Consider the following 12226-nt stretch of genomic DNA (forward strand, 5'->3'; position numbering starts at 1 on the left):
CTGCTGGCACATTTGATGCTTAGAGAAAACATTTTTACCTTTCTTATGACTACACAGGGGCGTCCAAATCTGGTCATCGCCGGCCACTATCCTGCATGTTTTAGGTGTTACCCTCCTCCAACACTTCTGATTTAAATGATCAGGATCGTTATCAGGCTTCTGCAGAGCTTGCTGATGATGAGCTGATCATTTAAATCAGGTGTGTTGGAGGAGGAGAATCATCTAAAACATGCAGGATAGTGGTCCTCGAGGACCTAATTTGGACACCCCCGGACTACAAAAAGACTACGAAAAGCCTACTGGATCATCTGAACTTTTTGGGGCAAAGTTTCATTTTTGTACATATATCACAAAAAACTGCCATTTCAGAAGGGGTGTGTAGACAATTTATATCCATTGTAGCTTTCATTCACCTCCTTTGTTAATAGTTGTATTATTGACTCTGATGACTATGTTCACATAAATATTAAATTCGTGAATTAAATTTACAATCGCTTTTATTTTCTTAATTGTATGAATAATTTGGGACTTTAGTGGATGTGAGCACCTGCCCCCACAAACATGTACATGCGCCTGCTGCTGACAGGCTAGAGAGGGTATCATTTCCATGTCAACTTTTCAAGTCATACATGACTTTTTTGCCATGTTTTTGAGGGGGGCGGGAAAGTAAATAAAACTGTTTAATGAAGGTCCATGGATACATTCTTCTTGCTGAATTACATTGCGCGATGCACAGGTAGTGTTTATATGGGGATGTGGGAGTGTGAGACATCATGATCATTTGAAGGATATTCATGCACTACTGATGCTCATGATCAGTGTGTGTGTGTGTGTGTGTGTGTGTGTGTGTGTGTGTGCGAGTGCGTGTGGGGGTGCGTGTGCGTGTGTGTGTGTGTGTGTGTGTGTGTGTGTGTGTGTACGTGGCTGTGACCTTGCACAGTACTTTCTGTTTGTTTGCCTGCAGAAGTTCTGCGCCGTAGCTCAGCTCTGCCATTATTTTGCTTCAGGATGAATATCTTTCACAAGTTTCAGGGACACTCACTTCAGTTTCTGACTCAACCACAGCTCCACATTACCATGGCAACCTGAAGGCCAATACTGCTGTTGGTGAATAGATGGAGATGGATTGTCAGTGCCTGCTCCTTTGTAGATCATACAGATCTGAATTGAGGACACAAAAAAAAACCTCTTAAAGTTGTCGTTTGATTCTTCAATATCTTCTTCTCACATCTACAATATAAATCGTACTATGTGTATTCGCGTTAAATATATCAGAAATATACTTTGTATTTGATGATTTTACATTCATTTCTAGATTTTACTCGAGCAAATACCTGTTTCGTATATACTACTGCTCCATAGTCATCTGTTTAGGAATAATGTAACAGCAGCTCAATGAGGCAACACAAATGGGATGCCAAGAACAGGAGGGAGTGACAATAGAACCACTCTCTGCTTTTATGCAAACAATACTTGCAAAACGGACAATTAACATTTTCCGCCAGATCTACAAAAAGTACAAAAATAAGAGTCAGTTGTTGAAAATAAATTAACCATACAGTCCTCACAGAAAAAGGGAATCAAACACTGCAATATGGCACCAGGTTCACCATTTTCCATCAGATAAGAAAATCAATAATAGTTTACCAGTAGACTCAAATTGTAATTCATACAGACCTGCAAGTCAGCAAATGCAGCCAAGCAATGACTTTTGTTTTTCTCACACGAACAAGATGCGCACACAGTGGGCAGTAGGCAGCATGAATAGTCGAAATCATATTATCAATCTTTGTGTGAATAAAAATCCTAAAGAATATCTTTCTGCTTATTCAGCAATACAAAACATAGTGCTAAAACACTATTTAAATTTCTGAAATTAACATGATTATTTATTTTATTTACTAATACACTGTTTGGACCGGTTTATTTCAGGTAAACTTATATACAACATTAAGTAAACAGCTTCACTTACACGCTTTGTTTAAATTGTAAAGGATTTCATGTGTAAAATGGGGATGTATAATAGAAACCTTTTGATTGGGAGTCTATCAGCACAACACATGTTGACTTGGGAATATTTGCCCCTTCTTTACATTAACACTCCAAATGGGTCAGCTATTGTACATCCCATCATATTTGAAGCATATTCAGTTGCTTTGGGAACGAAAAGTGCTATATGAATAAAGATGCCTTGCGTTCCTTTAAACCATCATCCAAAGATAACACTGCTCTCCGAGAGCACGGCATTATAAAATTATCTTACTGCATATTGGGTAATCCCTTTTCCCAAACATATTTTTTTCAAGAATATGTTCTATGTAGACCCACTAGTTGAAACAAGGCATTCTGATTGATATTGTGTTTGTGGAATATGAGTTGGGCGGCACGGTGGGCGACTGGTTAGCACGGCCGCCTCACAGTTCAGAGGTCGTGGGTTCGATCCCGGCTCCGGCCTCCCTGTGTGGAGTTTGCATGTTCTCCGCGTGCCTGCGTGGGTTTTCTCCGGGTACTCCGGTTTCCTCCCACATTCCAAAAACATGCATGGTAAGTTGATTGGACTCTCTAAATTGCCCCTAGGTGTGATTGTGAGTGTGGATGTTTGTCTCTGTGTGCCCTGCGATTGGCTGGCAACCAATTCAGGGTGTCCCTCGCCTACTGCCCGAAGACAGCTGGGATAGGCTCCAGCATGCCCCGCGACCCTTGTGAGGATAAGCGGTATCGATAATGGATGGATGGAACATGAGTTAAGCAGCAAAATCCACCCATTTTTTGTCATCTCTGAGGGCGGCCATTTTGTCACTTCTGTCGACTGAAAATGACATCACAGATGTTCAGGGCTCAGATAACGACTGATCATGGCTGAGCTTCAGAAAACAGGTCAGCCGTGATTGGTCGTTACCTGAGCCCTGAGCAACTATGATGTCCTTTTCAGTCGACTAAAGTGACAAAATGGCCGCGGGGCGGATTAACTCTTATTCCTCAAACACAATATTTATCAGAATGCCTTGTTTCAACTAGTGGGCCTGCATGGAACATATTCTTGAAAAATATATGCTTGGGTTGACTTCCCCTCTTCAAGCAGTTGTGGACGTGCACTCTTGGTGTGGAAACAATACAATAATACAAGCATTATAAAGGAAGTGTTAAGAGTCGAGCCCCATCGAAATGTTGAGTTGGTACAAAAGTACTAATAAAGGCCACAGCTTCCCCAAAAATCCAGACATACCCTGTTGAGCTCAATTGAAAAAGGGCAAAATAATCTCGAAAACTGTCTGCCGTGCTGCTTGAGGTAAGGCAGAATGGGAGATAAGTAAAGTTACTGAGTCACTGTTTGGGATAGCGACTGTCAGGTGGGGTCAAGAGACTGAAATACCCACCACAGAAAGAAGTAAAAAAATCCCGCGACTCAGCATCCAGCTATGACACCTGGAACATGTTGGAGTAAAGGAAATGGAAATGTGTTCCCGAATGCTGTACTCTGACATTAAATAATCATAATAATTAGCATGAAATCATAATGTGGCAGGATAAAAGATACATGGTAACAGTGGTCTAAAAAAAAAAAGCAATTAATTAAAAATAAAAACTGAATGCGGATCCCACAGACCTGCGAACACCATACAAGGATTACGTGAACCATTTCACACACATGCAAGACCTCAACTTTGTAATTAGCTGTGTACCACAGTGTGATTTGAATGACGTCAATGACATACTTACACTCTGTGTTATAAAACATTTTGAGGTTTCCTTAGTTTATGATTCACTTTGTCCCTCAGAAAGTATTATTGATGGTGTTAATGGAAGCTTTTCTTTACTGCTGCTATGGATACATAAACACCAGATTCAGAGCTAACGTCGCTTGTGTGGAGCCCCCCCCCCCTTACTTTTGTCTCATAACAGACCTTACTAATACATCTGTGAGGTGTCTTTTTTTTTTAATTGAGACAGATGACCATGATGAGTAAGATAAGGCTTAGAGGTGTGTGTTTGTGTGTGTGTGTGTGTGTGTGTGTGTGTGTGTACATGTTTATTACAGTATGTGGGAGTAGTGGGCTAATGTTGGATGTGAAATGCAGATGTCTCTAGGTTACTGGGGAATGTAAATGCAAACACGCCTGGGAAGGATTAGTACTGAAGAGATGGTACTATGCCAATTACGCATTACCTTGTGAAGCAGTGTACTGTTGTTTTTCAGAATAACAGTAGCGTTATCAGTTAGTTGTTACTTTAAGGAAAGAAATAGATGAATGGGTGGATGTTTACCATTTGCCTGTAAAATCTAAATAAGGCTTTGAGTGCACATACACAACATGTGAATGAGGGGAAAAGAACATTTTAACACCCATCAACTTGATTTGATGATATTCATTCATTATCCAAACCGCTTATCCATTCTGAGGTAATGATGTGACATGGTTACTTTAAAGCAAGGCCTACAAGTGTAAATTATAAATAACACTTTTGTAATTATTTGTGGATGTGACTTGAATGGTGTATTGATTAAGGTAGTTGCTATATTTACCATCTGAGAAGTCAATTACATCATCAAAGGCTTTTTTAATTGGAAAATAAAGTCGCTCAAAGACAAAAGGTCCTTTTTGCAGCCACAATAAGCGTGCACGTCCTGCATGTCCTTCGGATTCCTCAATGAAGGGGTGCATGCTGATTGACACTGTGAGTGAAAAGTTCATGCAGGAGAAAATGTTTACTCTGCTCATTTATCTATCTGCTCTTTCTTATATTATTGTGTAGTGTAACTAATTATTCTAATTAGGTTATCGAAATATAGCAGAGCCGAGGTTGCCATTACACTGACTGTCACATTGCCACTATTGTATTAATTTAATATCATTGTGAACCGACAGATATCCAAGTGAGCCAAGATGAATCATTCTTTCTGTGGTTTGAGGATAATTGGGAAATTAACTTATTATTAGCACAAAATTAACTTATTAGTACAAACCGCAAATGATATCAGGACTGTGAGACACATTACTTACCTCATTATCAAGTGGTCCTTATGAGACATAAAAATGATCATGTTCAATATTCCCAAAAACCCAACTCCATTTTTAATCTTACTGCCAGTTATTGACAGAAAAACGTCAGTATCATGGTATCTATATCTATATCTATATTTACAAATCAAACCTAGCACGCAGCTCTGCGTGTTAGGCATTCCACCTATGACGGACGCCCATTTTGTAGGCGATAAACGATAGATGGGAAACCTAAAAACTGAACTTTTTTTCCAGAATATGTTCTATGCAAGCCCACGAGTTGAAACAAGGCATTCTGATAAATATTGCGTTTATGGAATCAGAGTTAATCCACCCGTTTTTAGCCGGCTCGGCGCGTGGCCATTTTGTCACTTCTGTTGACTGAAAATGACATCACAGTTGCTCAGTGCTCAGGTAACGACCAAACACAGCTCACCTGTTTTCTGAAGCTGAGCCATGATTGGTCGTTATCTGAGCCCTGAACATCTGTGATGTCATTTTCAGTCGACAGAAGCGACTAAATGGCCGCCCCATGAGAGGGCTAAAAACTGGTGGATTGTGCTGCTTAACTCATATTCCATGAAAGCAATATTAATCAGAATGCCGTTATTTCAACTAGTGGGCCTGCTGGGAACATATTCTTGAAAAAAAATGTGTTTGGGTTGATTTCCTTAAACAAATAGTCGGACTAATCATAGTCGGAAGCTCTTTTTTTTCCGTCTAGGTAATTGTCTATTTTCACAACCGAGTACTGACACTTGTGCTGCTTTAATATTTTTTCTTAAAGGAATTGCTCGTTATGGAGAGGAAGACAGAAGACTGATGTTGATTCATTACATATTAGATATTTGCTGAATTATAGCAGTTCTTGTAAAATGGGAAATCTTGAAAATGGAATGTGTGGGCCTCCAATAGAGTTTGGTAATACATTGGTATTTTCTGTAAAAAAAAAATTGGAAAACCCCAATGATCCATCCATCCAATTTCTATAATGTTAATCCCCTTTAGGGTTGGACTTGTTGTCAGCCAGTCGCAGGGCACATATAGCCAACCATTCACATCGATTGAAGGAGCTGAGATTCAAACTCCAAACCTCAGAGGCAGAAGCGCTAACCACAGAACCACCGTACTGCCACACACAAAACAATTTTTTGTACAGGACAGAATAGGTGGGATTTGGCCTCCAAAATTGAGGGGCTGTTCTAATTTAAAAATGTATCACTTAACCGTAAGTCTCATTCATTTCGACTGACGCACACCAAGCCAAGCACCGGAATGAAGGCGGGATGCAGTATACGCTATGAAGAAACTCTCCGTATCTCTACACCCCCAAGATCTCCTGTCATGTGAGGAGCGGGATTTGGACCCATACGCAGCACCACCTGGTGCCCAGAATGTAAAACAACAGAAATAAGGTTAAAAAATAAAAATAGAAATAAAAAAATTAGATTTAAGTATAAAACAACAAGACTTAAAGTAATTAAACAGACACAAAAGAATCATGATGAAAACATGAAACAAAATTCTAAAGCAAAGCCAAAATCAGGAACAGATCAGAGAAGGCCAGACAAGAGGTTCCTGGCGGAACCAGTCTGGTGGGCAGCCCGGAGGCCAGACGAGAGGGTCTTGGCGGGGCCAGTCCGGTGGGTGTCCAGGGGACCAGACGAGAAGGTTTTGGCAGGACCAGTCTGGTGGGTGACCCGGAGGCCAGGCGAGAGGGTCGTGGCGGGGATAAGCTAGTGGCCCTCCCGAAGGCCAGACAAGAGGTTTTTAGCGGGGCCAGTCCGGTGGGCGTCCAGGAGGCCTGACGAGAGGGTGTAAAGGGAAGGGTTCAGTGGTGGAAGCTAAGGGTACAGGTTCGGAATGACGCGTTTGGAAAAAGCGGACTTACGGGAGGAACCAGAACCTCTACCCAGGCGTCTACGTTGGCCACCCCGCGGGGGTCCCGTGTAGGCTTAATGGCCAACCGGGTGCCCAAACTAGGGTCTGATGGAAAGTGTTCTGGAGTGGATACTAAAGAATCATCAGCTTGAATAGTGACTTGGGAAGGGACTCGGAAAACCAAAATCAGTGTCAATATGACATCTATATGACATCATAAAGGACAAAGAATAAACGGACCATAACATCTGCAGAGCAACTGATACAACACGTAAACAACCAATCATAACATCTCCGTCATTAGCCCAACCACACACACGCAATAAAAGGTCCAGATTAAGACTGACGCACAAATGAAAATCACCAACGGAGAGAAGTCCCACACCAGCCATTAATGGTCTATTGTTGCCAAGGAAACTCGTAGCAACTAAAAGATGTTTGAAAACAATACAGATCCAAGAGACACAATGATATTCAGGCTGTCATCATTGAAAGGTAACTCTGTAGTTATTTGAATCCAGTATCACCAGCAAAACACTAGTATAGTGTCGATGTCACTCAGTATGTATTATTCAAAAATCGGATTGAATCTTATAGGCAAGTTTTCCAAACTTGGCCAGTGCTTCTAACTCTTAGTGATGACTTCACAAGAAACATTTTTACATAATGTTCATCAACTATTGCTTTTAATTGCTTTTATTTGGTGTATGTTTTTTGTCATTTACCATTGCGCTTGTAACTGGAATCTAAACTCAGCTAACTTCAAGTGAGAGGGCGCATATAAGCACTCGGGCACCGTCACAGTCAAAACTATTGACAATTTAGTAGTCAATTAATCCTCCTCTTCTTTCCTTTTTCCTTGTAACTGTCAAAATTAAACAAAAAGAATATGCATAATTCCCTTACGCTGCAAAATATTAGAAAAGAAAAAAAGTTGGGTGAACTTGCTCTGACTTTTAAGTAACAAATGATTGACACCTTGCAAGTCACACCTTCTGTCTCTCATTGGTTGTTTTTTCTTGGGCGCAGTGGTTACTTGTATATCATTTGGAGTCACAAAATGGGGCCAGAGACTGCAGATTTTTTTTTTCACAGATCATTTTTGCAATATTATGCCAAGTCATATTGACTGTTGACAAAATGACAAAAATGTTTGTTTGTTTTTTAAATTGTAAATCCCCTCCCCTTTGGGAAAGGTTTTACTTTATGATAGCAGCAATTTTCTCTTTTCCATTAAGGCGGTGGTTGACGGATTTAGTTCCATCTCAGAACACTTTTACATCAAAATGGCATGAGTGTGAATGTGTGTCCCTTTTGAGAATTACAAGCAGATCTGACCTGAGAAAATGTGTTGGTTCAATATAAAGGTGGAAATGGAAAACTCCTTGCATCTTGCTGATGCCCCAATTTGAGCAGACGTACAAGTTTAAATTTACAGTTGCTACTTGGCAGGGGTCCCTCCTCTTGTGTCCGTATACAGCACCTTGATCTTCACAAGAATGACTGAATGCAATAACAGGAGAGAAAGAATGCACTGATGTCTCCCTTTGTATGATTCATTATATTAACACCACAGGAAGCATCCTCAGCATCCTTTCATAGACACAATGTATTGATTCCTTCATTATTTTCACTCCAGAAAATACGTTGGGGAGGGATTTTATGTTATTGAAAACAACTTGTTGCTGTATGTTGCATGCTTTCATCCCATCTGCCCCCACTGACGACAGAGCAGCTGTCCTCGCGTCACATATCGTAACAGTTCACACTTGATAACGGCCGCTGGATACAACTATTGTACACACAGTGCGACATCACATGTATCTTTTATTCAATCTGACCATTGCTGCTCCGTGAAAAGCTGCTCAGAGATATCAGCAAGGCATTGCAACTGACACATCTGATGAAAATAATACTCAGAATTCTGTGGAAATTATGGCCTAAGATGCCCTTTCCTTCATTAAATTTGGTGATCTCTTACAGTCACACAACCGTGTGGGTGTTTCGCTTTAAAGTGGAAATCAACCCAAATACGTTTTTTTCAAGAATTTGTTCTATGCAGGCCCACTAGTTGAAACATGGCATTCTGATGAATATTGGTTTTGTGGAATATGAGTTAAGCAGCACAATCCACCAGTTTTTAGCCATCTCAGGGGGCAGCCATGTTGTCACTTCTGTCGACTGAAAATGACATCACAAATGCTCAGGGCTCAGGTAGCGACCAATCACGGCTCAGCTTCTGAAAACAGATGAGCCGCGATTGGTCATTACCTGAGCAACTGTGATGTAATTTTCAGTCGACAGAAGTGACAAAATGGCCGCTCCCAGAGATGGCTAAAAATGGGTGGATTAACTCTTACTCCACAAATGCAATATTCATCAGAATGCCGTTTCAACTAGTTGGCCTGCATAGAACATATTCTTGAAAAAAATATGTTTGGGTTGACATCACCTTTAAAAATACCTTTAAATCATAGAAAATTGCTGTTCATGTGTTATGTTGGTATATCAGAGGCACATTTAGAGAACTCAGTGTTTCCTTTCTCAGAGGCTATAGCCTATTCTTGCAAATTATACTGAAAAGTGAAGCATTGTTCTCAGTTCATATCTTGAGAAGTAGTCTATGCTAAATGTTGGAACATGATTGCCCCATTTCTTACCCCATACCCTCTTTTCTGCATGTGGGTGTTGTCAGAAACTCCCCATGCATATACGCACCACGGTTCTCTCTCATTGGTGCACAGAGGAACTGCGTTGATGCGCATGCAGTGACACTGTCGTGATCACTGTAATAAAAAGAGAGGGAAAGAGGCGAAAACAAGCACCAGAGTCAGAGTGAGGAAAGCGAGTAGACGTTTGATGGTGGATGCAACTCTGCACATTTGATCAACTGCTGAGGTACGCGTCATGACAAACTTTCATGATTGTTTTAATTGTATTTTTACAACACTATGTGCACACTTGTGTATTACATTGCATTACATACTTTTTTCATCATCATGACATTTACCCTACTCACACCGTATTTATCATCTAGCCATTTCTGGTCCTTATGCTTGTTGTCAGGAATCTGCTGAAGGATGGAGTGGTATGTCCTAGTGCTGATGCTGAGCTTGCCCCACTCCATGCACGCACATTGTTCTTCACAGTGTCACAAATGCTTGCAGCACATCCTCAAGCCCAACAGCGCCTACAGTAGTTTGGTAAGAAGATGGGTGACTAAACTGCAACTTCTCATGAAATGACCTTTTTTAGGTTGTGTGTGTTATAGCTTTTCTTGTGTGTCTTGTGTGTGTACGTGTGTTTATTTTTAAGTTCTCTCAAGGCTTGAATAGTCTATCTTTAAAAATGTTACAAATGTACCATTGTGCCATTTTGCAAGGGACGTTAGTCTATAGTGAGCATTGGCATTTATTAAAGTTAGGCATTTTACATCGATTTTTCTCAAGATTATTGAATAGTGCATGGCTTTATCGCCTGCTCTTTTACTACTTGAAGATGCACTTGTTCCACACTATTGCCCCCCACCCCCCAAAAAAGAATGAATACATGATAACATGATTTCTGATGCTATACTATATCAAATGTATCTTTATTGTGGTTTCATTACAATTTCGTGTACTCTGATGGGAATTGTGTTATGTGATATCCATTTATAGATATTTATTCTAAAAGTTGTTTTCATGGCTACATTGCTTTGTCATTCTACACAGCTTTGGGGGCGAAAAAACAAGAACCCTCTGGGAAAAAGATCAGTTTCGCTGATTTTTCCATTAGATATCATATGTTTGAGAAAAAAAGTGAACATTTTCATTTTATTTTAAAAACTACTGACGATAACCGCCAAATTCCAAATATTTAGAGTACATTTCTGAATAAAAACAAAAACATGTTAAAAACAATAAAACGATTTAGTGTCTTTGGTCTATATTCTCATTGGAATGTGACACTTATCCGTGGTTGTGTTGCAGTGGTGCGGGGTGTTGTGTGAGGATGAACCGGCGCTGTGTGAGCGCGCTCCGGGGCTGGAGGACGTGAGACACGAAGGTGAGAAGGCGCAAGAAGATGAAGAGGAGGAAGCGGGCAGCAAACAAGCCGACGCGCAGTTCATGAAGAGGCTGGACCAGATCACCAAGGAGCAACTGTCCTCCCCTTGGCAGGACAAGCACGTCGAGGAGAAAGTGGCGGACTTGTTGAAGAAGACTGCGGAGAGAGCAGCGGACGGGCCGGCAGAAGAAACTGAAGACAGCCCGGGAGGAAACTCGCTCCGCGGCTACGATCTCGTGAAACGTTACGGCGGCTTTTTACGCAAGTTCGGCCCCAAGTCCAAGAGAAGCGAGCCCGAAGAGCCCGAAGAGCTACAGAAGCGCTACGGCGGCTTCATGAGGCGGATCAGACCCAAACTGAACAACATCAAGTGGGACAAGCGCTACGGCGGCTTCCTGCGTCGTCACTTCAAGATCTCGGTGCGCTCCGCCGAGGAGCCTTTCTCTTCCTACTACGACGACCTCAGTCGCGAAACGAGATGAACTGCGTGTAGAGCGCACTTTACTTCACCTACTATTTAAACCCAAATGATGCCTGCTGTACTCGCTGCCTTCGTTTGTGCCGTTCGTCATTGAATTCAAAGTTGTTGTTTAATTAATAAACCCATAAATAAAACTAAGACTGCAACTTTTGTCCACAAAGATAGATAGAATTGCATTTATTCCAGATAATGCTGATGGATGTAAATATGTCCCCTATATTAGTGTCGAAAGTGAAGATGGTAAAGAAGTTGCTTTTTAATTTGATTTGATTCGTTCCAAGTTCTAAAATGCAACCGAATAGTACTAAACCTAGAATCCAAAACAACTTTGACATGGGGTCATTTTAGTGATCAAATATAGACTATAATGATATACATTTCCCCCAGTTAGCATGTCTGTAATGCCATCTTGTGGCTAAGAAAATAATCTATGAAGAGATTTTTTCAGGCGTCCTAATTACCTCTACGTGAAAATTGTAATGGTAGTTTTAGCTGACTCAAGTCTGTTTGCTTGATTTAGCAACCTGATTTTATTTAAGACTGGTAGTTTTATGCCATGTTTTTTTTAAGGTGAGGTGGCACTATGAGCCTAGATACAAAAAAATATTTCTACAAATCTCTTTGAATGTAATCAAATTTAAATGTGTACCGCAAGTTTAATTTCTATCTAATCAGATTCTAAACGGTTGTTTTGTAGGCTCTTTATACCATTTTGGGCAGCGAAATTGGACCTTCTGTAGCCATTATTAACATGAATTAATTGAACTCCACTTGATTTTATGAAATATCAAGCGCTTACTAGACTGGTTCTTAC

General features: G+C 40.7%; 1 protein-coding gene across 2 annotated transcripts; it reads left to right on the forward strand.

Annotated features, from left to right (window-relative positions):
- The first annotated feature begins 7184 nt into the window (after nt 1–7184).
- On the forward strand, nt 7185–11852 carry pdyn (prodynorphin). Of its 2 annotated transcripts, none has more exons than XM_086024705.1 (4): nt 7185–7379; nt 9580–9782; nt 9951–10087; nt 10856–11852. In XM_086024705.1, the coding sequence occupies exons 3-4, from the start codon at nt 9965–9967 to the stop codon at nt 11411–11413; spliced, it is 681 nt and encodes a 226-aa protein (XP_085880831.1). In that variant the 5' UTR covers nt 7185–7379; nt 9580–9782; nt 9951–9964; the 3' UTR covers nt 11414–11852. The 2 variants fall into 2 exon arrangements, with proteins under 2 accessions (XP_085880831.1, XP_085880836.1); XM_086024710.1 differs by having other exon boundaries at nt 9629–9782.
- Nucleotides 11853–12226: the final 374 nt, after the last annotated feature.

Source organism: Filicampus tigris, chromosome 1 (genome assembly GCF_054856515.1).
Source record: "Filicampus tigris isolate MCC_2025a chromosome 1, RoL_Ftig_1.0, whole genome shotgun sequence".
NCBI classification, from domain to species: Eukaryota; Metazoa; Chordata; class Actinopteri; order Syngnathiformes; family Syngnathidae; genus Filicampus; species Filicampus tigris.

Coding starts and splice junctions, on each gene's coding strand:
- pdyn (XM_086024705.1), top strand. CDS start 9,965: ATGGAGTGGTATGTCCTAGTGCTGATGCTGAGCTTGCCCCACTCCATG. Junction 10,088..10,855: donor ACAGCGCCTACAGTAGTTTG/GTAAGAAGATGG, acceptor GTTGTGTTGCAG/TGGTGCGGGGTGTTGTGTGA.